Source organism: Gallus gallus, chromosome 2, assembly GCF_016699485.2.
Source record: "Gallus gallus isolate bGalGal1 chromosome 2, bGalGal1.mat.broiler.GRCg7b, whole genome shotgun sequence".
Taxonomy (NCBI): domain Eukaryota; kingdom Metazoa; phylum Chordata; class Aves; order Galliformes; family Phasianidae; genus Gallus; species Gallus gallus.
The window spans coordinates 126,982,745-127,009,938 of NC_052533.1; the positions used below are offsets into that span (position 1 = coordinate 126,982,745).

At 42.4% G+C, this 27,194-nt stretch overlaps 1 protein-coding gene across 11 annotated transcripts in view; it reads left to right on the plus strand.

Annotated features, from left to right (window-relative positions):
* The first annotated feature begins 2,551 nt into the window (after positions 1 to 2,551).
* The window catches only part of MATN2 (matrilin 2), a 69,560-nt gene continuing 44,917 nt past the window's right edge, over positions 2,552 to 27,194 (plus strand). For 4 of the 11 annotated variants that reach the window (XM_025148051.3, XM_025148054.3, XM_025148056.3 and 1 more), the window contains exons 1-3: positions 3,184 to 3,255; positions 13,355 to 13,522; positions 25,745 to 26,314. In XM_025148051.3, coding sequence (XP_025003819.2) covers positions 13,369 to 13,522; positions 25,745 to 26,314 — 724 coding nt within the window. In that variant the 5' untranslated portion in view covers positions 3,184 to 3,255; positions 13,355 to 13,368. Of the gene's footprint in view, positions 2,804 to 3,183; positions 3,256 to 13,354; positions 13,523 to 25,744; positions 26,315 to 27,194 lie in introns of those variants that run through there. The other 7 variants (XM_040695902.2, XM_040695904.2, XM_025148053.3 and 4 more) reach the window with 5 other exon arrangements.

Sequence of the window (27,194 nt, forward strand, 5' to 3'; positions counted from 1 at the left end):
CTGTATGAATATAGTTGGCAGAGTGGTGATCCCAATATGATATTTCAGCTACTTAAAGTGGGTGAGTGGGTTCTGCAGATAAATTCAGTACACTTTTGAGCTATTGCAGTCATTTGAAGATCTCTATGTAACTAGAAGGAATTCATGTTGCATCTTTTTTGAGGCACCAATTACCTGCAGATCTAGCACTTCAAGAATCAGCAAAGACTGCTTAATTTCACTCAGAATTGAACCCAAGAAAGAGCAGCTCATCTAATTAAGGCTGGTGCTTCCAATGATGGTCTTCAATTTGCATATGCATTGTAAATTGTGCTTGAATAATGGCAGTGCAATCTGGCATATGAACTCTGAATTACTCATACACACACATTTTCACATTTCCAACCATAGGGCTGTCAGATCATTGACAACCATTTTAATACACTAATTTTAACCTTTTGTGTTTTTTTTTTTTACTGCAGTCTAATATTTTCTTGTTTGTGATAGAATCTAACAAAACATTGATCTAGGCCTTTCAGAAATGTGACTTGCTAAAAACTTTGCTGTCTGCAAATACTTTATTACAGTCAACACAAAGGCAGTAGAACAAGTAAGAGTGACAGCAGCTGCAGGTAAGGGAGACAAGGCCAGGTTGGATGGGCAACCTGGTCTAGTAAATGGGGAGGTTGGTGGCCTTGCCCAGCAGGGGGGTTGGAGATTCATGATCCTTGAGGTCCCTTCCAACCCAGGCCATTCTGTGATTCTGTGAGACATGACCTTTAAAACACATTCACATCATAGGGAGCTGGCAATTTCCATACAAATGACAGCACCGGTATAATGCCAAATTTTCTTGAGAGTTCTACTGAATCAGAAATGTGCCCAGTGAATAGCAATCAGTAGCTAGGAGGCACTTAATTTGTACAGATGCATTTTTGTTTTTAGAAGAAAAAAATATATATAGAAAAAGCAAACAATAATTAAAGATGCTGCAAAACATGGACAAGTGATGAAGGCGGGACTGGTTTCTCATCATTAGGCTGTCCTCATCTAACCTGCTAATTTTAGGCAAAGGAAATGCATTAGATCTAATCTACCTGAACTTCAGTATAGCAATCCCACAGGACACATTATTAGTTTAAATAGGAACTAAGAGAAAGACTGTAAGTATGGACTTAGCTAATAATAGGAAAATGGGATGAGAGAGTTTTCGAAGTGAGAAGTTATTAGTGATTTCTGAAAGATCAGTTTGAGAATCTTATTATCGTTTATTTTTTTCAGTCATTAAATTAACAGTCAAAAGTGAAAGTTTTCTGGCAAAACACAAAAGTTGATTGGTATTGTAAGTGGAAAGGAAAAAGAGGATCTCATTTGGAAAGGGCTGAATTATGTGAAGAAAGAAAGAATTGAAAGTGAGATTAAATGTAATGCCATTAAAAAGAAGATCATGTGTTAGCTAGGATTCATCCACTAGAAAACAGGTGCAGCTGCATATATCAAGGATACAAGGAAAGCAGTGGATGTTAAGTACTTCGGCAAAGCTTTTGACACTGTCTTCCATAACATCCTCATAAGGAAGCTTAGGAAGTGTGGGATAAATGAGTGGACATTGAAGTGCATTGAGAACTGGCTGACTGGCAGAGCTCAGACGGTTGTGATAAGAGGTACGGAGTCTAGCAGGAGGCCTTAGTTAGTATTGTTCCCCTGGGGTCAGTACTCAGGCTGGTTTTGTTCAACATCTTCATCAACAATCTGGGTGAGGGAATAGAGTGCTCTCTCAGCAAGTTTGTTGATGGGGGGAGTGGCTGACACATCAAAAAGCTGTGCTGCCATTCAGCAAGACCTGGACAGTCTGGAGAGTTGGGTGGAGAGGAACCTAATGGGGTTCAGCAAGGACAAACATAGAGTTTTGCACCTGGGGAGGAATAAGTATATGCTTATTCTCCCCGATTCCATGCTTAAGTACAGGTTAGGGGCTGAACTGCTGGAAAAGAGCTCTGCAGAGAAGGACCTGGGTGCCCTAGCAGACAACGTTTGCCATGAATCAGCAGTGTTCTCTTGTGGCCAAGAATGCCAGTCGTATCCTGGGGTGCATTAGAGTGTGGTCAGCAGGTTGAGGGAGTTGATCCTCCCACTCTCCTCTGCCTTGGTGAGGCCACATTTGGAGTTCTGTGTCCACTTCTGGGCTCCTCAGTTCAAGAAAGACAGGGAACCGGCTCTGACTTGGCTGGCACTCCACGCAACATGGTTCTTGGATTTGCAGGGCTTAGCAATTTTAGGGCTGAGAGCGATGATGAAACTGCTTCATCTTTGCCGTTTGCATTTGTTTTCACTGTTTTTTGCCTGTTTTCAACCTGCGAACAAAAATCACAATTGCTGTGGAACAAAGCAGAATTTTTCGCTTCTTCATAGGTGGCAAAACTGTAAAACTACTGATACAAACAAAACTTCCGATACAAACACCACACTGCTTTCTCCAGCCAGACAGTGCAGCTGTGGGGACAGCTCAGCAGTGGTGTCCTCCTGCACCCGACTCGCTTATTCCACCGCCTCCTGCAGCATTTTCCCTTGAGGGGACTGCTCTAAGCTCGGGCAGGGGCGGACACACCGCATGATTCACCGGGGACTGTTTGCCTTGGCCCCGGAGGCCCAACGTGCGGGGAATGGGATTTCCATTCCCCAACGTGTTCTTTGGTAGGTTTCCCTGGAAGACAGCGCGGGTACGCACGCCGCCGGCGGAGGCTCCACGTTCCCGTGTTGCAGGGAGAGCCGCTGGGCCGGGGCAGGGCCAGGTCTGACGGCGGCGGGCGAGGGGCTGGCGGGGGTGAGACGGGGACACCGCGGCCGGGAGCTCGCGTCCCTCAGCGGAGAGGCGGGAGGGACGGGGCCGACGTGACGGCTGCTTCCCCGCTCCGTACCTCGCGTCAGGCGGGAGCGCAGCCCCGCGCCTGGCGGGGCGGGCGGGCAGACGCGGGACCGCGTCCCTCAGGGCGCCGGCAGCCCCGGCCATCACCACACGGGCGGGAAGGAGCAGGACTTGCCTGAGGGTAGCGGGCCGCGCCTCCCGGGGCAGCCTCTCGCCAGCCAGGCTGCTCCCTCCCCTGGGGCTTCCTCCGCCCGGGGCTGCCCGGGAGGCGGCGGCTCCCCTCAGCCCGTGGCTCTCCCGGGGGGGACGGGAGGGGGAGCGCTGTCCGGGGCCGCGCTGAGGGGAGGAGGCTCCCGCGCTCGCTGCCGGCCGCTGCCCGCCGCCCTGCGGAGCGGCCCCTCAGCCCGCAGGTAAGCTCTGCGCTGCCCTGCCCTGCCGCTCCGGGGAACGGCACAGCCGCTGCTACCCCCGGCCCGGGACTCCGCGCGGCGGAGGGACCGTCCCGCCCAGAGGCCCCGCTGGGTGAGGGGCAGCCGAGCCGGGGCTGCGGCGGCTGGCCGAGGGAGGCAGGGGGTCTTGCGGGGTGCGGGTGGCTCAGAGAGCAGGTCCTTCGGAGAGCCGCGCTGGAGGGTTTCCCTTCGGAGTGCGTGGGGATGAGGAAGTTCTCTGGTGCCCTGTTCCGCCGTGCGTGTTTCGCTAGCTCGTATAGCATGCGCTGTAAGGGGAAAAACTGACTGTATTTTACAATCAGTGCAGACGTGCAGCCTGACTTTACCTAGGAAGCAGCCTGAAGGTGCTTTGCCGGCCTACAGCAGAACCAGCGGTGTGCAGCCCCGCAGGTAGCTCCGGGAACGCTGCCCGCGGGCGCTGTGACTGGAGGGGAGGGACAACAGGGCTCGCTGCGTGCCACTGACCTGCCCTGGAAACCCAACCTGGGTGGTGCTTTGCAGACTTACGGAGGTGGTTGTGGCATCTTTAAGGAGCGTATGTTGCTCTTTCAGAATACGGTACTTGGAGTGTCACACTGACCCGTGCCATGATGCTTGATAGTGTTGGCTCAGAGGGAAGGTTGCGGCCTCCTGATCTGTGTAATGCTTCATAGAATCATCGAATGATAGAATGTTTTGGGTTGGAAGGAACCTTTAAGATAACCTGGTTCCAAGCCCCTGCTATTGTCAGGGACACCTCCCTCTAGACCAGGTTGCTCAAAGCCCTATCCAGCCTGGCCTTGAATGCTTCCAGGGAGGGGGCATCCACAACCTCACTGGGCAACCTGTTCCAGTGTCTCACCACATTCACAGTAAAGAATTTTTTCCTAATATCTAGTCTAAATCTACCCTCTTCCAGTTTAAAAGCATTTCTCCTTGTCCTGTTGCTACCTGTCCTTATAAAAAGTCCCTCTCCAGCTTTCCTGTAGGTCCCGTTCTGGTTCTGGAAGGCCGCTATAAGGTCTCCTCAGAGCCTTCTCTTCTCCAGGCTGAAGAGCCCCAGCTCTCAGCCTGTCCTCGTAGGGGAGGTGCTCCAGCCCTCTGATCATCTTTGTGGCCCTTCTCTGGACCCACTCAACAGCTCCAACAGCTCAACAGCAGAAGGACATCTTCTTGTGTTCTATTACCTGTATCTGTGATAAATGCCCAACCTGTATCTCTTCCTAAATACCTGGGTTTTCTTTTCCTGCCATCATTCATGGGGTCAGTGATCCTGACTGAGATCTGGAAAAGTGGCATGCTGTGTTTTTGCTGTGCTACTCTCAGGCAGCTGACAACATCAGAAGAAACTGTCATACAGGAACCCATAATAAAGTTGTAAGTCAATAACTTAATAAGATACATATTGGGCTTTTTTAGCAAAGTCCTGAAACGTGATCCAAAATAATTTTTGATTGATACGCTGTTCACATAGATATGGCAGCTTTAAACATCAGATTTTTAAGCTTTCTCATGTACTATACATTAATACACGTATCTTGTTGAATCATGGAATCATAGAATGGCTTAAGCTGGAAGGAACCTTAAAGATCATTCAGTTCCAACTCCTCCTCCTTGAAGGGAGCATATAAACAGGAAGGGGAACGGCTGTTTATGAGGGTGGATAGTGATAGGACAAGGGGGAATGGTCTTAAACTGAGACAGGGGAGGTTTAAGTTGGATATTAGGAGGAATTTTTTCACACAGAGGGTGGTGAAGCACTGGAACAGGTTGCCCAAGGAGGTTGTGGATACCCCATCCCTGGAGGCATTCAAGGCCAGGCTGGATGTGGCTCTGGGCAGCCTGGTCTGGTGGTTGGTGACCCTGCACATAACAGGGGGGTTGAAACTCGATGATCATTGTGGTCCTTTTCAACCCAGGCCATTCTATGATTCCTCTGCCGCAAGCAGGGTTGCCTGCCACTAGATCACACCGCCCAGGGCCCCATCCAGCCTGGCCTTGAACACCTTCTGGGATGGGGTATCCACAGCTTCTCTGCGCAGCCTGTGCCAGCACCTCACCGTCCTCTGGGTAAAGAATTTCTTACTAACATCTAAGCTAAATTTTCACTCTTTTAGTTTAAACTATTCCCCCTTGCCCTATCACTATTACACCCTGTAAAAAGTTGGTCACCTTCCTGCTTATAAGCTCCCTTCAAGTACTGGAATTAAACTTGATTTATTTTATATCCTAAGGAAAGGTAGCACTTAATTACACAACGCTGAGATCCTACACCCTGCAGGCAACATTTATACAATTATTTTACGTGAATCTTTCCATTGACTTCACTGGGATTTCTCACAAACAAACCCACACACACTTTAGGGCTTATGAGCTGGGACCCAGCTGTAACAGTAAAGATGTTTTAATCAGTTCATATGAACTAGGGAAAGGCTAATCAGATCTAAATACTCTCCTATGACTTATAAATTGTCTCCATGGGAGGGTAAAGCACTATCCTCTGCTATTTAATTATAATCTGGACATCATTAACAAGCTCTTTTTATATAGTGTACTCATTGTTAGGTCGTGTTTTCATTGTGAGTAAGGAGTATTGGGAACGGAGTGTGTTCTATCCCCACATTACTGTTGTACACTAGTGCTGGTCCTGAGGTCACTGTGGGTTTGCAAATATGTTTTAGAACTACGGTGTCTTTTTTTTTTTCTTTTTTTTTAAGAAAAACTTTCTGTTTGCAGTTAGTCACAGTTCATTATGGTCTTCACAGAGACAAAACTCAGCAGCTCACATACATATTGTATGTCATATAATATATGGTTTCGTATGAATACCTACTCAGAGTTGTAAAAGTGAAATGTCTCCGTTTTGCCACACCACTCATCTGCCAACTTAGTGGAAACACTGATGCCTACATCCCATTCAGAACCAGAAAGTACAAGTAAGTCTGCCCCTAAAGAGCATGATAATGAAAAGGTCTATTGTCCAAGTGGCAGCTGAAGAAATTGTAACATGGAGATTGATGCTGTCATTAAGTGCAAATTCCCAGTGCTGAAGTTTTCTGTCTGACCACTGGAAAGTATGTGGTGTGAACCATACTGTGGGGGCACTGTTTTACAACGTCACTGTTAACTTTTGTAGGACGTGAAATTATTAAATCATTGAAATGATCTTCAGCTCTGAGCAGGGGTCGGATCTGATGACCTCGGGGTTCCCTTCTTACCTCAGTTATTCTTTGATTCTGTGATTTGGTACTTACTGCTTTTACCTCTGTGATATCAGGAAGCCTGTAAGTGATTTAGATGAATGAGTTAAAAAATGACTAATAGATCCCTTAGAGTTCCTTATTTCATTAGTTGTAGAAAATTAATTTATACGTGTAGCACACATACTCTAAGCTCTCTAGATAATGAAGTCCATTGTGTAGAAGCCCTACTATAATAATTACACCTCACTATCAAATGTAACGCAGAATCAGCGTGCTAATCTTTGCTTTTCCTGATGTGCTCTCTGTTTTGGTGTGCACTCTCTTTAAGATGTGTGCGTGTCTGACCTCAGTGCTTGAATAGGCAAACTGTTCTCTCCCACCCACAGCGCTCCTCTGACAGCTTCCAGAATGTGGTCTCCCTTATGTATTCTGCAGCACTTGAGCCACACTGCATACAGGAACTCCTGCACAGTGCTGGGTTTGTGGCAAGTTTTGGCTGACCACCTGATGTCATTCATATCCCTTCTAGAAACTGCCCTGTTTTGGATCTACCCTTTACCGTTGCGAGATGTAATGTACAGCCCCGTGCCATTTTGGTTTTATTATTTACTATTATGGTTTTATTGTAGCAGCGGACAGAATAATTAGGTACACAACTTTTGGTCTGAACCCACTGCAGACTTGGGTTACTCTTATTGTCTGGATGCTCATTATCTCAGATTGGTAAAGGACTTGATGTTGCCAAACCAGCAGTTAGTTTTGTCGTTGTGGTGGCTTGCAGTGCTGTTATGAAAGCTACTTGCATTTGGGTGTTTTTTTCTGAGAATACACCTCATTTACTAATGTACTTTTAGTTAATGGTTTTCCCAAATTCTTTGATACTACTGACAGCACCAATGGCCTATGTTAGCCACCTAGAAGGAGCTAATGAATGTGTTAACAAGGGAGTGCTGCTCTCTGGGGCTTGGTGTCACCCTGGGTAGATTCACACACTCCTGTACGCATGGTGGTGCCTGCCATCAGGACTGGGGAGACATCTGCAAACTTGGAGCACCTGTAGCCTTCTTCCCTCGTAATAATTTAACTGCATCAGTGTTCTGTGCTTTACAACTGTGGCTTTAGGGCTGTTCTACCTGTGCTGTTCTTCCAAGCCTAGCGAAGACGTGCTTGTGCAATAAGGAGTCATGGAAAATCCAGTTTATCTTTAATGGAACAGGATGACAGTAGTGTGCTCCTTTGTAGGGGTGAAGGCAAGAATGTTCTTCTGCTGATGTGATAAATAGCCTCCAGCTGCCCCCACACAACACCTGCATAGCTACGGCAGATATTTTCCAATGCTCTCAGGAATTCTTTAACTATTTTTCAGACTGGAAAATGCCTGTGTCAGCAGTCCGGTCCAGAAGGTTGGAGGAAATTATTAATAATCTGTGTCCTGACATCCATGCCACACACAGTGATTTTAATGAGTAATGGACTGGTAATGCATGTGCTGGCTTGTGGTAGTGAAATACCTTGGAACAAGTTCTAACTGATAGTTAATGGGGCTGTAAAGTGCCTGCTGACTTGATATGTTTTTTTTTCAATATCTGAGGCAATAGGGATTGAGCATTAGATATCTCGTGGCTTGCATGTTATAAGGGCTGGTTGGTTTTCCAAGTAGCTCACTGTGCTTCCCAGATTGAGAATGTGAACTCTGATTTTATTGGCTTACATCGATCACTTGCAGTTTCTTTCACTTCAGTAAAAGTTCTTCCTTTAATCACAGTTTGCTGTTATCTTAAAAATGGGTGGATAGTGAGTGCTGAAAGAACCTGAGAATGCTTTCCCTTTTATGCACTTATGGTCTTCATAACATAAAGTGGAAGCGGGAACAGGTAACCTGGGAGGAGTATAGGGACACAGCTACTGGGCTGTGTCGGGATGGGGTCAGGAAGGCCAGGGCACAACTGAAACTGAGCTTTGCAAGGGGCACAAAGAGGAATAAGAGAGGCTTCTATAGGTACATCAACTGGAAAAGGAAAGTCCAGGTAGGCATACCTTCCCTAGTGAACAACACTGGCGGGCTAATAACAGCAGACAAAGAGAAGGCTGAGGTGTTTGACAACTTTTTTACTCAGTCTTCACCAGCAACTGCTCTACACACAGCCCTCGGGTGGATGGTTTGGAAGGTGGGAACTGGGGGAGCATTCCCCTCCCGCTGTAAGCAAAGATCAGGTTTGTGACTGCCTGTGGAACCTGAGCATCCACACGTCTGTGGGTCTCTATGAGAGGCATCCCAGAGTCCTGAGGGAGTTCACTGACATAGTCACCAAGCCACACTCAGTGATATTTGAAAAGTCATGGTGGTCAGATGAAGTCCACGGTGACTGGAAAAAAGGCAATTTAGCACCCATTTTTGAGGCAGGGAGAAAGGATGACCCAGGGAGCTGCTGACCTGTTAGCCTCACCTCTGCGCCAGGGAAGAGCATGGAGCAGATCCTTGGGAATATATTCTAAGGCACATGGAAATTGGAAAGTATGGGTTTGCTGAGTGGACTGTTCAATGGACAAGAAATTGGTTGCAAGGTTGTACCCAGAGAGTTGTGGTGAATGGCTCAATGTCTGGATGGAGATCGGTGACAAGGGGTGTCCCTTAGGGATCAGTACTGGAGCCAGTGCTCTTTAATATCTTCATCAATGACACCAGCAGTGGGATTGAGTGCACCCTCAGCAACTTTGAGGTTGACACCAAGCTGCATGGTACGGTTGACACACCAGAGGGATGGTATGTCATCCAGAGAGACCCAGACAGGCTCAAGCAGTGGGCCCAGGTGAACTTCATGAGGCTCAATCAATCCAAGTATAAGGTGTTTCACCTGGCTCATGGCATCCCTTGCTATCAGTACAGGCTGAGGGATGTAAGGATGGAGCGCAGCCCTGCTGAGAAGGACCTGGGAGTACTGGTGGGTGAGAAGCTGGACATGAGTCAGCAATGTACTCTCACAGCCCAGAAAGCCAACTGTATCCTGGACTGAATTAAAAGAAGCATGGCCAGCAGGGCAAGGGAGGTGATCCTGTCCCTCTTCTCTGTGCTGGTGAAGCCTCACCTGGAGTACTGTGTCCAGATGTGGTGTCCTCAGTACAGGAGAGACAGAGACCTGTTGGAGTGTGTCCAGAGGGGAGCCATGAAAATGATTCAAGGATGGAACACCTCTCCTATGAGGACAGACTGAGAGAGCTGGGGCTGTTCAGCCTGGAGAAGAGAAGGCTCTGGGGAGACCTGAGGGCATCCTTTCAGTATATAAAGAGGTGCTGTAAGAAGGAAGGAGACAGACCCTTTAGCGTTGAATGTTGTGATGGAATAAGAGGAAATGGTTTCAAACTAAAAGAGGGTAGATTTAGATTGGATGTAAGGAAGAAGGTTTTTTTATGTTTAGGGTGAGGAGACACTGGAGCAGGTTGCCCAGAGAAGTGGTAGGTGTCCCATCCCTGGAGGTGTTCAAGGTCAGGCTGGATGGGGCTTTGAGCAACCTGATCTAGCTGTAGGTGTCCCTGCTCATTGCAGGGGAGTTGGACCAGATGACTTTTGAAGGTCCCTTCCAACTCAAATAATGGTATGATTCTAAAAATACTGAAGTCATATTTCCTGGCAGCTTAATGAAAGTAAGTGCATCTTAACTGTCTGTATCTTAACTATCAAACAATAAAAGCTGAAGGCAACTTCTGTAGCAGTAATTGCTATCTGTGGTCCCTCTCTGTCTTCCTTTTCCTTCCCAGCAATGATGAAAAACTATATAAGGTTCAAGAGAGGGGATGCTTTCTGCAGTTAATAAAGGTGTTGAAGTCCTGGGTCAATGCTGAGAATTAATTGTTCTTTCTGTACCCTGAGCTAGTTCTGGTAGCAGCTGGAGAAGGTGGAGAGGCAAGGGTCTGTGGACTTGCTGTGTCTGATTCATCCTCAGAAAGGAACTTCACTTTTTACTGCAGGGTGAGGGTTGAGGCCACTCAGAGGAACAAGAAGCTTGAGCTGAAACATTTTACTGGCCTGGTTTCCTAGTTAGTTTTTCTGCACGATCTGACCAGTGAAAACTTAAATGAAAAAGGTGCCCAAATAAAAAAGTTGTAGCCTTTGTGGCTTTCAAAATCAGAGGAAGGGTTTCCTAATCATCTGTGTGACAGAAATTTCCCTAAAGTGGGGTAAGAGATGGAAGAACGCTGACTGAAGAACACTGGCATGATCCACAGAGCATCTCCTCTCTTCTTTGAGAGCTATCTCTTCTTTAAGATTTAACACAGGAAAGAGAACAAATATTTATAACACACACCATACAACAGAGACGGTCATTGATACATCACTTCTGGCCCTGAAAAGTTAGTAGCATCTCTGTTCAAACCACAGCCATTAATTGCTTCTGAGAAGACTTCCATGGAAAGGTATTTTGAATGATAGAAACAGGCTGGTGTTGTTTGAGTGTCGTCCACTGAAGGACATATGATTCTGAAAGATGAAGTCACAATTTCATTTTTCAACATCCTTGCACTGTAATTCATGAAATTTGAAAATGTGTGAGAGGGTATGAAAAATCATTCAGTAGCATGGGTGTATGGCTGAGTAAGCACAGGTAAAATGGATAAGAAAATACCTTGGAAACGTTGAGCTCTTAGCTGGCTGCTAGATGCTGAGCAAGAGAAACCTAAAAAGAAAACTAAAAAGGGGTATGAATGTTTGTTCTTGATGTCTTTTGCTTTTTGGGGGATTGGGAGGTTTGGGGGATGTTTGTTATACAACAGCTCGGTTTGGGGTCAGCTGAGCTGTCTCCTGATAAATATTTATTTATTCCAGCTGAGGCAGCAGCTGGAATTGAAGTGCTTGAAACGTTTTCCAGATAGCGACTAATAGTAGGTGTTTGTAACTTCAGGAGCTGCTCCTAGCTTGGGAGAGCATGGGTTAGTCAGCAACATGATGCTGCAGAGGGCTGTGCCAGTAGCCTGGCTTAGCCTGCTGGGAAGATGAGGTGTTAAATACCAAATGTGGTGCAGTAAACGCCATCCAGCTTCTCAAGTGAAGACAGCAGACTTTGCAGAAAACCCAGAAAATAAACAGAACCGTGGGAGGGCCGCGGGCAAAGGAGCTGTGCAACCACAATGCAAACTGGTCATGTAAAAATGCAAGCAGCAGCAGACACAAGTATGTACCTGGAACTTGAGCAAAGCTCCCCAGTCAAAGCTGCCATCACCTCTGGAAAGCAGTATAGATGTTTTCAGTTTGGGTTAAAGGGTGGAGAAAGATGAACATGGGCTTTGATCAGTGGTGCCTTCTATCATATACACAGCTTTTGGATTTGGGATTTTTTTTTTTTTATTTGAAAATTGATGCAATCTCCCATTAATTTTTATTTTAGGTTATCCTTGTATATCCACACTTGCTGGATGTGGCAAATAAAGGGTGAGAGAGCATTGGAACAGGTTGCCCAGAGAGTCTGTGGAGTCTCCTATGGAGATGTTTAACACCCGTATGGATGCCTACCTCTGTGACCTGTTGTAGGGTACCTGCTTTAGCAGGTAGGACTGGATGCTCTCTTGGATAGCAGGCAGGACTGGATGGTCTCTTGAGGTCCCTTCCAAGCCCAGTGATTCTGTGAAAGCTCTCTGTAAAACATTGCTTTCTTTTGAAACAATATAAAACCACTTGTGAGGGTAGGAGAACTTTGATAATAGGACTTTTATTGTTTATTTGTTTTCTTTATGAGATATGGATCTTTTATGGTGGAACTGCTCTTACATTATGTATTTCCTGTTACTGAGTTTTATTGAACACTTAAGCGTGGCTGGGCATTTTGAAGACAAAGGCTCCCTTTATTTTGCTCTGTGGCAAAATGGCATACGTGCCATTGTATTCATATTTGGGAATGCTGAGTAGGATACGCAAAAGGAAAAATAGATTGATACACAGAAAAATAGCTCAGTGTGTAATGGTTATGTGAGGTAGACTTGAGAATCATGCATAAAAATCTCCTTATTAGAACATATTTATACAGAATTTTGTATTCTGTCAATGAATACCTCATGAAAAAGAGTAGGTTTTGTGGAACCAGGGCACTGAGTTGCTTTCTGTTGCAGATGGGTTGTTCTGTGTCATTCTCCTTATTGAATTTAGAACCCTATTAAAAGTGTTTTTAGCATCTTAGTTACTTGGCCAAGAATTGCCATTAAAATATACACTGCTCTTAAAGTTGCCACTCAGTTTTATGTGGAATAGTCCTTTTGTTTGGTTGTGAATGTGAGTGCTTTTAGCAGTCTTACATACCTTGAGGAACTTCTGACCAAACCTCATCACATCACCTTTCCAGGGCGAACCTAGCTACTGTGAGATATCCTTTTCACAACACATAACAGTAATGGCTTAGGGGAAGGCAGCACATCTGAGGATGTCAGGTACAGCAGACGTGACCCGCAAGTGAGTCTTAGCTCTCTGTTGGTGGGCAGAGTCCTCCTCATCAAGAGCCATGGCTTTTGATGGCGCCCTTAACAAACTCCTTCATTTGTCAAAAAGTATATTCTTCTGTATGAAAACTCTTCTTAACTGGCAAGCTATCTCCAGTCTTTGGAAGCCTTCTCCTGGAGTAAACAAGGTTCCATCTGCATGCTTATGCTAGCAACAAAGGACAGTCTTCTGAAAGAGAAGTGTGAGTGGTTGCCAGTTCACGTTTATTGTTGATGTTTCTGGAATATATTTCTTATGCAAGTTCTGTATCTGATTTCTTGGAAGCGTGGGTATGTCAGTCTATCTGTGTGATGGCACCTGATGAGACAGAAGCAATACAGCTGGATGGCTGGAATGGTTACGTGGTATCTTTTTGTCAAATTACAGAGCTCATCTCTTTCTCTCCTTATTGCAGGTTTGCATCCTTGAATGTCCCTCTACTTCTTGAAAATGAAGACAATGATTGCATATTACTTTTTGCTGTTCGGGCACGCTCTACTTTGCACTGTCTCTATCATGGCAAAAGATCTCCCTGTAGGACATTTTACCCGAAGAAGGGATGTTAGCTCTCAATCTCTACTAGGTAAGTTGCAAAAAGCAAAACAAAACAACAAAAAAGCCACCACCAGTGCTTAAACCAATTTCAAATATAAGGATAATAAAGATAAAAAGCACAAGCGCTTGGCCAAACCTTGGCTGAGCTAGTTTATAATAAAAAAGGATATTGTCATTTTCAGGCAGGAATATGAGAGTTGGGTGATTTAGCAGCTCTTGAAAGAAGGTGTTTACTTTCTAGGATCCTAAACTCTAAAATGAGATTAAATGACAGCCCTACCTGAAACTTTGAGAGTCTTCAGCAAATATCCTGAGTTAACTTACTATTCTAAGAAATGAATCACCTGTTTCTCTAGAAAATGAATACAGTAGTAAGGTGCTGTGTGGAGAAAATAAAAAGTATAGTGTTTCTCAACTTCCTTTACTTTTTTCCATGGCTTTGTAAAATTACTCTTGTAGTTTCTTTTTCATATTTTGAACTGTGGGAAAGAATGGAAAGAACTAGTACTTGATATTGAATTAAAATGCATAGATTAAATTACATCTTTCTTCTTTTAAGCCAAGCAATTTTGTGGTCCCTACGAAACTCTGGATCCCTATTCAGTTTGGCATATGCAGGATGCAAACAGTTCTGGTAAATCTTGCTGAAAGAACTGAAATTCTTGCTGAAAGAACAAGAGACTGGGGACAGTCTCTGGTCCAGCTCATAAAAGTACGTGGCAGTTCTGAATCAGACTCTTGGGCATTGCCTTCTGTTTACAGTGAATTAGGTGACCTGCTTCAAATTCAGCAGTTGCATATAAACAGTGGCATAGTTGAAACGTGCCTCTCTGCAAAGAACAGAATGTGTAAAATGTGTGCCACTGTGCTTGGAAGCTGCAGCAATCTTTAAATGACATGAGAAAGAAGTGGGCCAAATCATGATCTCAGTGACATCAATTCTACTGACTTAATAAAATCACTCCAGACGTAAATTAATTTAACAGGGATTAAAGCCATACCATTCTGCATAATATGTACATAGTAAATAGTAGTGGCAATGACAATTGCTGCTGTTGTGGAAAGACATGGTTAGCAGGCAAAAATGAGCAATATAGCTGCAAAGAACCAACAGATGCATGGAAAAGCAATAAAAGTTCAGGAGTTTGGGATTTTTTTTGTTGGGTGGAGCTCTCTGTGTTTTTAGGACTAAAATGTGGGATTATGCCATCTGAGTATTAAATAGCATCAAAATAATTTTATTCTTTTTTATTTTGTTTTAACAGTTTTTAAAACTGAAGTATATTGCTATGATTGGTATTCATTGGTAGAGTATGGGTAGTGGCTATGAACAGAAGCAAAAAATCTTTCCTGTGGGAAACTGGCAATATAAATAAGCAAAATGGAACAGACTAAAAATCCTGTGGGGTTGTTCAGATACACGTACAAGTACTTCAGGATCAAGCTAAACTGGGATCAATTGGACTTCTGGCAGCCGTACACTAATGCTTCATAGATTCCTTAGTTACCTTGTTAGGGCTAATAGGTTATGTTTTAAGGAAACTTTCAGAAGAATTGAGCTATGTCATTTCTGTGTTTTTCTTATTGTCTTTCTGCTAAACCTCAGTGTGTGTTGGTCTCATTTTTCTAGACCTTTGCACGGGTTATCATTGTTTAAAATTATTACTATAGCTAGTGATTTCCATAAAAATTTGGTATCTTGTGTGGGCGTCAATTGGACATAAAGCATTTGGAACTCTCAGTGTAGCCTTTGAAAGCCAATCTGCTTTGGATAGGTTTGACTTTTCACACGTTGCTTTCTTTAAATCCTGAAGCAAACCCCTAGGTATTTAAAACTTGTCAACTGTGCTGATTGAATTAACTTTATTAGTATTGTCTTAAATCTTCCTTGAAGTGTGTTAGCTCAAGAATAAGTGTAATTGGTTTAGAGATAGAAAATGTGTGTGTATTTCTTGTATTCCCAGAATGTATATTAAGTTGTTGGAAATTAATATTTTAATGCAAGATATTTGTGTTTTAAAGGATCACTTCCATGATCCTGTGTGTACTTGTGAAATAACAGAAAGAGAAGGGGTGGCCCATGGAATCTGTCTTTCCTGGAGCAGAGGGCAAATCCTCTCCTCTTAAACGACACAGTAACTAAAACCGGTGTTCTCTTTCCTCTCATCAGTAATTTGATCCCAAGTATTGGATGTTTTGGCTTATCCTGGTATCTTAAAGGAAATTAACCTTTTGCTTTAGGATCTTCTCTTTTAAGTATTTTATTAGAGCTCTGAAGAGTTTTTACTGAGCCGTCTGACGAAATCTTTGTTCCTGCTGAGTGCAGCTGCTTTGTTAGATTACACACAGATCAGTGAAAGCACAGTTTGCCAGCTTAGCTTTGCTTTTGGATACTCAAGAAAAGCAGTAGTGGAAATAAAGTTGGCTACGTGTTTTTGAATATAAAATGCTGTCTGTTGCATTAGCTAATTTCCTTCAGGTGTGACTGAGATGGACCTCTGCACTTAAATTGACTGACTGACTGACCAAGGTCTGTGTCAGTTGTTCAGGGTGGTGGTTACCGTACTGTGATTTCAGGGCCACAGCAGCTGTCCACAGCATCTTTCAGCAGGTTGCATGTTCAGAAGTGACAAATGCCCAGTCCTTGCAAGATATGCTTGACACTGTGTATTAGGGAAGGATGGATGGAGGGGGGTGGGAGGAGGCACTGAGATGTTCCTACCACATTTTTGGCATTTATTGTAAAAGAAGGCAAAGCAAAACTTTAAAATTGTGCTGAACCCACAATTGTGGGTTTTGTTGTTGGCTTTTTTTTTTTTGTGAACTCTGTTCTTGTAAACTTAACATTAATCATATATTTCATGTCACATGAACATATTTCTTTAGAGAGCTCTGAAGTGGATGCATGGGAATTTAATAAGTTGTGGAATAATATTCTAAGCAACTACATTCTATCTGTTCTTTAGGAATTTACACCTAAAACGTACACCTACCTGTTTTTGAAAATACATGAGTGAGTGATAATGCTAATCCAGGAAGCCTTCCTACATGATACCAGAAGGAAGAAACTACAAGAGATTTACTGATACTGCAAAAAACTGAAAGAAAGGGAGGGTAAAAGAGGCCAGGAGGGAAATGTACTTGGCCCCTGTTCAGTAGAAACTGCTGCTGAGCTCAAGTGTCTCTGTCTGTGTTGAATTACATTTTGCAGCAAAATATATAATGATTTATCTCTTGGTTGTATGTATGTGGTTTCAATAATGATATGAAGGGAAGTAATGAATTACACAGTGCTCTCTAAATTTATGAATCACTGCTTCAGTCTGTTAAAATTATTCCAAACATCCTTATATATCCAACTCAGTTCTTAAGCTTGTGTGTATGTAACTTCAGGGCCCTAGAGCATTGTCACGTTAACCGTACAGGTTTCAATTTTAGACACATATAAGATATATATGTCAGAATAATGTCATGACAACTGCATCATGTTTTTGACATGATAAGCTGGTATTATATTTGAGGAGATTAAAACTTTTTCAGGCAGTAGATGAAGGCTGGAAACAGTTGCAAAGTACATCTTTTGAATTATCACATATTTAGTTAAAATGTAACTGAAATCCTTTTCTAATTAAGAGCTAACCAAACTTTTATAATGTTACAAAGTAATTAGTTCTTATCAGTCTAGAGTTCCACTGATAGAAACATAAAATTGCCTTATAAACACAGATATATTGTATCTGGAAAGAGAGAGCAAAGTGTTTTACAGTCTGAAATCACCAGTTTCTTCCCTCTGAGATGCTTAGGTACAGTCACCGTGCTATAGTGGGGAATTAGCAATTGCATGCTTTGCTTTCAGGCATTGATAGCTGAGAGGTCTCTCGTGGCCTTTATGCCAAGGCTTCAGCTTTCATATTAATATCTCAGCTGTCAAACTCTTCCCTGCAATAGCTGGTGTCCTTAACCTACCTGGCTGGATCTGAAGCAGTAGCAGGAGTTACACTTGCCCAGACTCCCCCACTCTCTTAGGCTTCTGGGTTTTGCTGGCAGTAAAAGACCCTTTCTCTGTAGCTCTGAGGCTTGGTAATCTGACTTGTGCTAAGGCTGTGCCTCCCCAACCCTTGGTAGGGGACCTGGAGGATGAGAAGCAAGATGTGAGTGGGGGCCGCATCCCTGCCAAGTCAGTTGTTCCCTGCAGAAGCTGTTACCCCTTAAGCAAGACCAACTTGTGGGACTTCTGGGACTGCAACAGACTTCAGGGATTTGTGTCCTATTCTGGATACACTCCTGTGCAGCCAGCTGTTACAGAAATCAGAAGGTTTTGATTTGGGTTAGCAATTTCTAGCCACGTAACACTGTAATGCTTGCCAACTGTTGTATTTAGATTTCATTATTACTTTTAAAGTCTTGCATCAAAATAGCATTCACATTTCAGCCACTTAAAGTGCAATTCAGTAATTAATGTTATATATGATACCATATTTCTAGCAGCACAAGTAATTTTCTATTTGTGCAAAACTTCAGCATTGCATAAGTATAATGTATAAGTATTTCCTCTGCATAATTATTTCCTGTAACAAAGCCTTTATGTTTCTCTCTTTTCTTTCTCTTTCTTCTTTCATCCTTTCTCCTTCTTCCCTTCTCTCTTCTTTTGTTTCATCTTATGCTCTTTTTCCCCCTTTTTCCCTTTTCTGTTGTTTTTTAAAGTGACTTGTGAGTTTTCCACATGGAGGAAAGAATCTGTTGCTACAGAAAAAAACTGAGTCATGTACCGAACTGAAGATGCTCTGTTTCTGAACTTCCTTGTTACACCCCCCACAGGTTACTGAGAATTGCCAGTTCTGTGCAGAAAAAATAACGTCTTGACATGTGCTAAGTAAAATTACGAGCTCCATTTTATATGTCTATTCTCAGAGAGCTCAAAGCCTCCACTGAGTATTTTATCTTGAAGGAAGATTAGGCTGAAAAAAGAATACAAACACTGAACGTTCAAAAGTCTGGTGTTCTTGGCTTCATTGTGAGCACGTCAGCTTAACAATTAAAAAAAGCAAAAATGCAAGATTAGGTGGAAAATGTTGGGAACAGCATTTTCATAACCTAAAGGACAACTCGTTTTATGGGGGCGAGTGGATAATCAGACAGTATTAGGTAAACAGACACACTCTTTAGATTGCTTTGAAATATGAAGATTTTCTACTTACTTAAGTACTGCTGAACTGATAGAACTATGGTTTGCCAGCAGGTATGGTGTCCTATGCATTTATGGGGGCAGTGGCAGATGGTATATGGCAGTACCCCATGGTGCTGTTTCTGAAACTGTTCTGGGAAAGAGTATAGTACTTTCACTGTTACCAATGGATAGAAATATGTGGTTTCAAGTCAGCTGATCAGTGAGTAATGTTGAGGCTGCTAACAGCTTTCCCTATAAACAAAGACATGAGTGGCTTTAAAAAAAAGTACGGATAGGAGTTTTTAAAACATTAGTATAATGTCCTGACAGGAAAAGAGTACAAACTCTTCAATCACTTCGTTTCACTCCTGCTAGCAGCTGTTTACTTTTTCTAACTGTTCCTTCTCTAATAATTTGTGCCCCTCAAACAGTGTCTGAGGCAAGATAGAGGTTTCAGTTATTCAAGGAGAAAGAGAATGTTCCATCCCTCTATCCTGGTGTTCCCCTGCTGGCAAGAGAAGGCAACCCTGCTCCCCCATCCCCAGTTCTCCTGACTATGAAAGCAGAGAACCAATAGTTTCCATCTCAGACCAGATGAAATGTGCAAGAACTGAGAAAGTTGAGAGCATCCCAGCAACAATGGGGTGTTGCACCAGACACAACACCAGTCTAAGTAAAGAAATGGAGAAGTATTAGGAGTCACTTCGGGACCCTGGGATTAGATGAAACGTTATAGTAATAATGACCTTGTTATTTTGGAATAGGTGATAGGGAAGTAACAGAAATAGTGAGCCAAGTAAGGTACCTCCTGATGGGACGAGTAATGGAGCACTTGCATGTAGGAGAAATGGAAATTTGTGGATAAGAGCCTACTGCTGTACAGTTCTCCCAGAAATTCTGGAAGTTCAAAGAAGATTTTGTCAGCATCAATAAAAAGATGTCTAGAGGCTGTGTTTTTTATCTGGAGAGTGTTCCCAGATGAAGAAATTTGTAAGGAGGAGTGGATGAACTGCCAAACTCATAATGAATCTTTGGGATAGGGCCAGAGGCCTGTGAGTTTGGGAAACAGCTCAGATTAAGAATGGAGCCAGGGAGTATGAGGGCAGGTCTTGGACTCAGGGTCTGTTCCACAGCTGGAAAGAAGTGGAGTCACCTGAACAACTAAGTGCGGGACATACATGTGCCAGATAAGGGGGTCCTCAGCAGTTCCTAACACCAGCTTCAGGAGGTAGGTATGATCATATCTGAAACCCACCATAGTGGTGGAAGTAACTTGGAAAAGATATCTCACTAGAGTCAGGAATTATTTGGAATTATTGGTATTTTTCATTTATTCCTGGTAAACAGCCACAAAATGTGTTTTCCAAACAGGAACAGTATTTACTGCTGTGTACTTCATGCCTAGACCTTGTAAATGAAGCTACTGCAGTTTCCTAGAAGATATATATAGGCAGTATGTACATATGTCTTTCTTCCCATCAGAGTGCTTTGCTTTTGATATATTTATGAAAGATTTGCAAATTTGGGTGTTGTTTACTTTATATGATGTCAAAACAAGACATCATCAACAAAGTCAAACCTTGCTGAACTGAGAAATCTTTTGGAAATATCTGAGTACTTGTCAAACCCAATCTTTCTGGCTGGATGCTTAGCCAGTGAAAACCAGAATTCTGGAATTTTAAGAATACTGAATACCAACAAGTTCATATGTTTACAACAAATTTGCTAAGAATCGTACCAAAGTTTATGAAGAATAAAGTTGTAAAGAAAAGAAAGGCAAGCAAGGCTGAGAGAAAATGGAATAATAAAATGGCAAAGAAGGGAAATGTAGAAAAAAGTTTCCTAATATACTAGCTGGGAGAACGGTTATCTCCTCTTATATTTAAGTGAAGACCTTTATTCTGTTACTCAGACAAAGATAAAGTCTAAAAATAAATGTAGTGTTATTGCTGGCAGTCTCACACGCCATGTAATTTTTCTATTTCTTAGTTCATTCCTCAGTGATGTAGATACAGTATATTGAGTCTTAAAATTGTCATGAATGCATCGCCTACTTAGGCAATAATTTTTCTATGATCTCATTTTTTCTTAACTGATCTCATCTTTCCTTTTTGCTCAAGTTGTCTTAGTTTATAACAAAAGTCTTCATGGGACGAGTATTTACTTGTTATAAATCTGTTTTTTATTGTCTAAATATCTTAAAACTGCTGTAGTATTTACCAAATGGAGTTAACCTTCTTCTGCTTTGTGTGCATCATTAGCTGTCTTTAACAGTTATCTATCTCATTTGTTAGGATAAAGATCCACATTATCAAATAAGTTTTATCCATAGTACAAAATGGGATGTAGCATCATGAAGATGTAGGACAACAATAGGAAATAAGTAATTCCTTTTTAAACAAACTTTTCAAGGGAGTTGGTCTGCAAAAAACTTTTGAAAACTTGTCATCTAAAACTTCGGTCCTTTGAATATGTTCAGCTTGAATATCCCAAAATGGAAATGTTTGAGGATGCTGATGAATAAAATAGTGCCAGGGGACATTCTTGGGCGTTGGGATTCCACTGTTATTGTTCAGTTGCTAGAGCAGACTCTGGCCCATGTTGATTAGCACTCCCCACACAATCCCCGTGTGTGATGCAAAGGTTATGAGGGATCAGAGCTTATTCCCAGGAGGCGTGTGGCTGCTGTGCTGTAGGGGGAGAGTGAATTTAATGCTGTGAGTGCAGTTTAATGTGTATCATAGACTGCTCTCTGGCACTGAGACCAGTGAGATAACACAGCCTGCACTGATACTATTGACTGATGGATGCTAAGCTTGCAGAGTGCTTGCATCCATATTGCCTGTTAGGATGAGACCCTGGCTTATATTTACTCCCATATCATGCCTGAGTAGTATTTGAAAAGATGTTAATTTTTCTAGGCCAAACAGTACCAGGAACCATTCTAATATTTCAACAGCATAGAAGATTCAGTTCTTATGTCCAGGGATACTCCCTGCCACTGGAGTGGATCCCAGCTGGATGCATTAAGGGAGAACCATTGTTCATTTCGTAGAGGTTGTATGACAGTAACTCATTTCTAGACAAACTGGATATTCAGTGGAGAAGAACACATCTACTCTGGACCTGGCCTTTAGTTTGCTGGCCTTGTCTTTCTAAAAGCCTTGACGTTTTGGATAATATAATTCACACTTTCAGGGTTTTGGTTTTTTTTTTAAACTTCTGTGTTGTCAACTCAAAATCTTTGCTGACTTTGATGTTGGTTTCTGGATGAGTAGCTCTTTTCAATGAATGCGTCGCTTTTCATAAGGAGAGTGGAAAGGAATTTCATTGGGATTTGAAGACGTTTGCCAAAGTTGTGAAAAAGTTCTTTGTGTAAACATAACAACTGGTAGGAGGAAGAGGTTATAGTTTACAAGCAAGTGCAAATCTGTGGAACTTCTTAAAAGTTAGCATGGAAAGTTTATCTGAGGGGGTTAGTGTTCATCTGTTAGCCATTACTGATTGCCACTCCTCAAAGTACCACCCAGCTGGAGTGTTGCTTGGTGAATGATTTACACTGAGTTCCATGGAACCTGGGCTGACTGAATCACCATTAATAATTATAAGGTTATAAACAATCCCCAGAACAATACAGAGACTTTAAAGATTTTTTAGATTTTGAAATGTTTGGCATTTCTATAGGTGGGTTTTTTCTAGTGAGAGTAATTCAGAAATATACAAGGGCTACTCCAAAAGTAATACCGCCTACCTTACTGTGTTGGCCCACAGTATCAGAGGTAGATGTTGATGGTATTGCAGTAGAGGCTGAACCTTCCCACCAGTATTCCGTTACATGTTGTTGCTGTGTGACAGATGGCAGCAGAGGGGCAGTCTGGCAGAATGGTGTCTGACATGGAAGTGTGTGTGAAGTAAAGTCGTGTGATTGAATTCCTCTTTGCAGAAGAAAAAATGCACTCATGGACATTTATTGCCATTCGCTGAACGTTTACTGAGAAGATCAAAAAGTTGATGTGGGCACAGTGAGGCGGTGGGCGGTGTGTTTCAGCAGTGGTGACAGCAGTGTGAAAGACGAGCCACGTTCTGGATGGCCATGTACAGCTGTCACACCACGACATGAAGTTCGTCTTGATCAGCTCATCTGTACAGACAGGCTAGTGGTCGTGTCTATGTTGAAAAATAGTGCTCTGTTGCTGAGACTTTACTATATTAAATTGTGTTATTGTGCTCTTTGCTTCTGTTGTAGTTTCCATAGAGCTAAATAGGAGGCATTACTTTCAGAGCAACCCACTTACTATATTCTTCTGCATAAGTAATTTAGCAAAATGGGCTTTATTTCTTGTAGCACCATCCAATAATGCTATCCAGATTTCTTCCCTCCCTTTTCCATGTGCTACTTCAAGACAAGGAACTGAGTCTCCTCAGGCTGGGATCCAAATCTATATATTCAAATAAAAAATCCTCCCTAAAATTCAGAAGTATCCAACAAGAAGGCTCTCGTTTTTATGGAAAGTAAAATAGCAGTGATTTTACCCTTCTCCCTCCTCTGTTCTTCCCTTCATAGACACTTAGACTTCTTTCTGTAATTAACTTTTTCACCCTGTCCTGCTCCCTTAAATCTTATTTTAGTGTTATCTTTATATCATAACTGTGCTGGAATGTTAGTAAGAGTAATTAATAGTTAGATACACAGTTGACATCATAAGATGGAAGACAGCATATCAGGATATCTGTATCCCATTAAAGCTGGAGTTTTATTCTGCTCAGTTTGGCTTGTGCTCAACATCCTCTGATTTTGAAAGAATAAGCAACTTGAGCATATTCCTATCATGAATAAAGCCATACTGTAGACTGCACATGAATAAATCCAGGCGGTCATTTTTATTGTCAGCAAAGAGCATTTTTATTCTATGCCCACAAACGTTCTTGGTAATCCATGAAAGAGGCTTCTGAGCTCACAAGTGAAAATAGGCATCCTTCTCACCCCTTTCCTTGGCAGGAATACATGGTTAGCATTCATCAGCAGCCACAAGCGAGCTCATGAAAAGGCTTGTCTGCAGACAGATGTTATTCCAGTCGAGTCTTTGATTGGCCCACTTGTACTTGTGCTGTATGACATGACCTTTAATTATACAATCAAACAACTACTTTTTTCCACAGGGCATTTGCCTGATTTAATGCCCTGTTGGATAAGAGTGCTCTGGGAACTTAATTGGATTGTACAGAAAGGGAGATTTCTGGTTAGAGTTATCTCAGCTTAGTGAGAGGAGGTTTCTACTGCAGTTTGATAAAGATTCTTGCTACCTTTAATTGTTCTATTAAACCTCAGTTGATTTCTCATCACCAACATCCTATTAAGTCCTTCAGATTCCTTTTGAACTGTTACCATACACAGCCTTCTGTGGCAAGGCTCAGAGCTCACCCCCCCCTGCTTGCTTCAAGCCTACCACGTGCTGACTTTCTGTATGGGCAAAACCAGCAAACGGTCAATCCTTATCTGTTCTCATCACGCAACTTGCACGTGTCTGCACTGGAATCTGAGCAGGAGCCAGTGAGTGTACCCAGGGTTTTTGAAAGCTTGTAGCATGCCCAGAAGGCAGCCATGACTGTTGTTGCCCACGATAGCTTGGTCTGCCTGCCTGTGCAGTTTTCAGATACAGCCATACACTGTGGTATTTCTGTGGCTCTTGAGGGGAAAAAGAAAAAAAAAAAAGGGCCATGTTGACAACTGAAACAGAAAATGACAGGAAGTGTATGGGCGGTCTTTTTTTCCGAATTGGATGCCATTGTAGAAAAGTGGATTTTATCTCTGATGCAGCCCCAGAATTTCTGTGTGGCGCTGAGCTAGTCCAATAGACTAGGCTTTTCCCAGATGACCATTAATTATGTGTTTGAAATCATGGGGTATGATTTGCAGAAGTGCTGAGCACTCACAGCTGCAGTTGACGTCATTGAGAGCTGTACTTTGTACATGCAAAGTGCTCTTTAATGCCAAGTTTCATGAAAAATCAGTTCCTTGGTATCTCAGCCACTCCAATTAGCAGATAGTTTTGACCTGTATTTCTCTCTGGCTGTTTCCTTGTTTGTAACAAAGGGCCAATACTACCTCGTCATCAGAGTGTTATCCGATTAGGATTTCTAAATTCTCAGGCCCTACAACAAAAAGCATTAAGGTGCAGCCTTACTAAAATAAATTAATAGTAACTATGTAATTCAGAGAGGATTTCCATCAGGTGTGGGGTATGAGTTCAGAATCTCAGCAGTGCCCATTCTGAGCACTGATCTCACAATAAATAAATAAATAAATAAAAACTGATCTACTGGTCATGTAACAGGCAGATACTGTCATTAACTTGAAACCAAATTCAGATTACTGAAGTAGCATTAGGTATAGCATTTCCTGGTTGTTGTTTTTTTTTTTTTTTTCCTGTATTTTTCCAACTCTTGGCAGAGTATTTACTTAGTATCTTTCATAGTATCATAGAATGACTTGGGTTGGAAGAGACCTCAAGGATCATCACGTTCCAACCCCCTGGCTGCAGGCTGCCAACTATTAGATCAAATACTGGATCAGGTTGTCCAGGACCCCACCTGGCTTTGAACACCTCTAGGGATGGGGCATCCACAATATCTCTGGGCAACCTTTTTCAGCACCTCACCACCCTCTCAATGAAAACCTTCCCCGACACCTAATGAAAATCTTCCCTCCTTTTGTTTAAGACCCTTTCCCTTGTTCTATTACTATCTACCCATGTAAAAAATTGATTTCCCTCCTGTTTATAATCTCCTTTAAAATATTGGAGGGCCATCATGAGGTCTCCTCATAGCCTTTCCTTCAGAGTGTACAAGCTCAGCTCTCTCAGGCTGTCTTCATAGGAGAGATGTGCCGGCCCTACAGTCATCTTTGTGGCCCTCCTCTGGACCCTCCTGAAAAGCTCAGTATCTTTCCTGTGTTGGTGGCCCTAGACCTGTACTCGGTACTCAGGGATAGAGTAGAGAGGGACAGTGTTTGACACTTCAGGTCTAAGTAATCTGATCTGCATTTAAAAGTTCTTGTATTTTTGTTTTCGTTTTGTCTTCTAGAAAATACTTGTAACAACAAACGTCTGGACCTTGTCTTCATCATTGATAGCTCTCGCAGCGTACGTCCCTATGACTTTGAAAAAGTGAAAGAGTTCATTTTAACGATCTTGCAGTTCCTGGACGTCAGTCCTGATGCCACTCGAGTAGGCCTGATTCAGTATGGCAGCACTGTCAAACATGAATTCTCTCTGAAGACGTTTAGGAGGAAACAGGAGATCGAGAGAGCAGTGAGGAGAATGATGCACCTGGCAACTGGCACCATGACGGGACTGGCTATCCAGTATGCTGTGAACATCGCGTTTTCAGAGTCAGAAGGAGCTCGACCTCTGAACCAAAACGTGCCTCGCATTATCATGATAGTGACAGATGGGAGACCGCAGGATCCAGTGGGAGAAATTGCTGCTAAAGCTCGCAACTCTGGAATTCTGATTTTTGCCATTGGAGTGGGAAGAGTGGATATGAACACACTCAAATCCATTGGGAGTGAGCCACACGAAGAGCACATCTTTCTAGTTGCTAATTTCAGTCAGATTGAAACGCTGACCTCTGTCTTCCAGACTAAACTTTGTGGTAAGGCTTTTATAGATTGGTTTGAATGCATAGATGAAAGTAAAACACAGGGGGAAAAAAAAAAGTCATGCATTGTCATTATTATTATTTTTGTTAATATGAAACATAATCTGTTAGAATATGTGCATTGAAAAAAAGGGAAACTAGCCAGACAGTATTCAGAACAACAATCATACATATGAAGAAAAGCTAATTCTACTGCTCAGTGCCATAATATCTAATTCCTGGTGGTCGTAAGCAGCAAGGCAAACACACATACCATGATTTTCCTATTCACTGCTACTTTAGATAAGTTGTTTCGTCTATTGATTTTAGAAGTGATTTCCATTAGTACTGAAACTTCAGATTGATAAAAGTTATTGTTGGTTATTAAAAAGATTCTGTAGGTGTTCCTCACCCAGATTTGTATTAAGTAAATACAAACAATTATCTCTTAGAATGCCTTGTGAGTGGAAGAGGCATAACTATACAAATATGTGGTAGTATTTGTATTCTATCCATTTTAAATACAAGAAGTTAGGAAAAACCTTTACCGTGATTTTCATTCATTCCGTAAAGTAAGTAATATTTTAATAGGTATTAATTTACAATAGAGAAATCACTTCCATCTGTAACTCCCAGATAAAAAATTACCCTTTACAAATACAGTGTCATGCATAACTCATTTTACTCCAGTCTGGGCACTTGATATAATTTTGTTTTTTTCTGAGATAAGTTTGAAGGATCTTCATAGAGATTTGGCATGAAAATGAAGTATTTCCAGCAGAGTCCAAAAAATGAATGCATGATGATATTGAATGCTCAATCATTTCTAGGGACACTTTTGCCAGGAAAGAACTGAGGCTTATTGTCAGGATAGTCTGGAGAATTTTCCTTACTT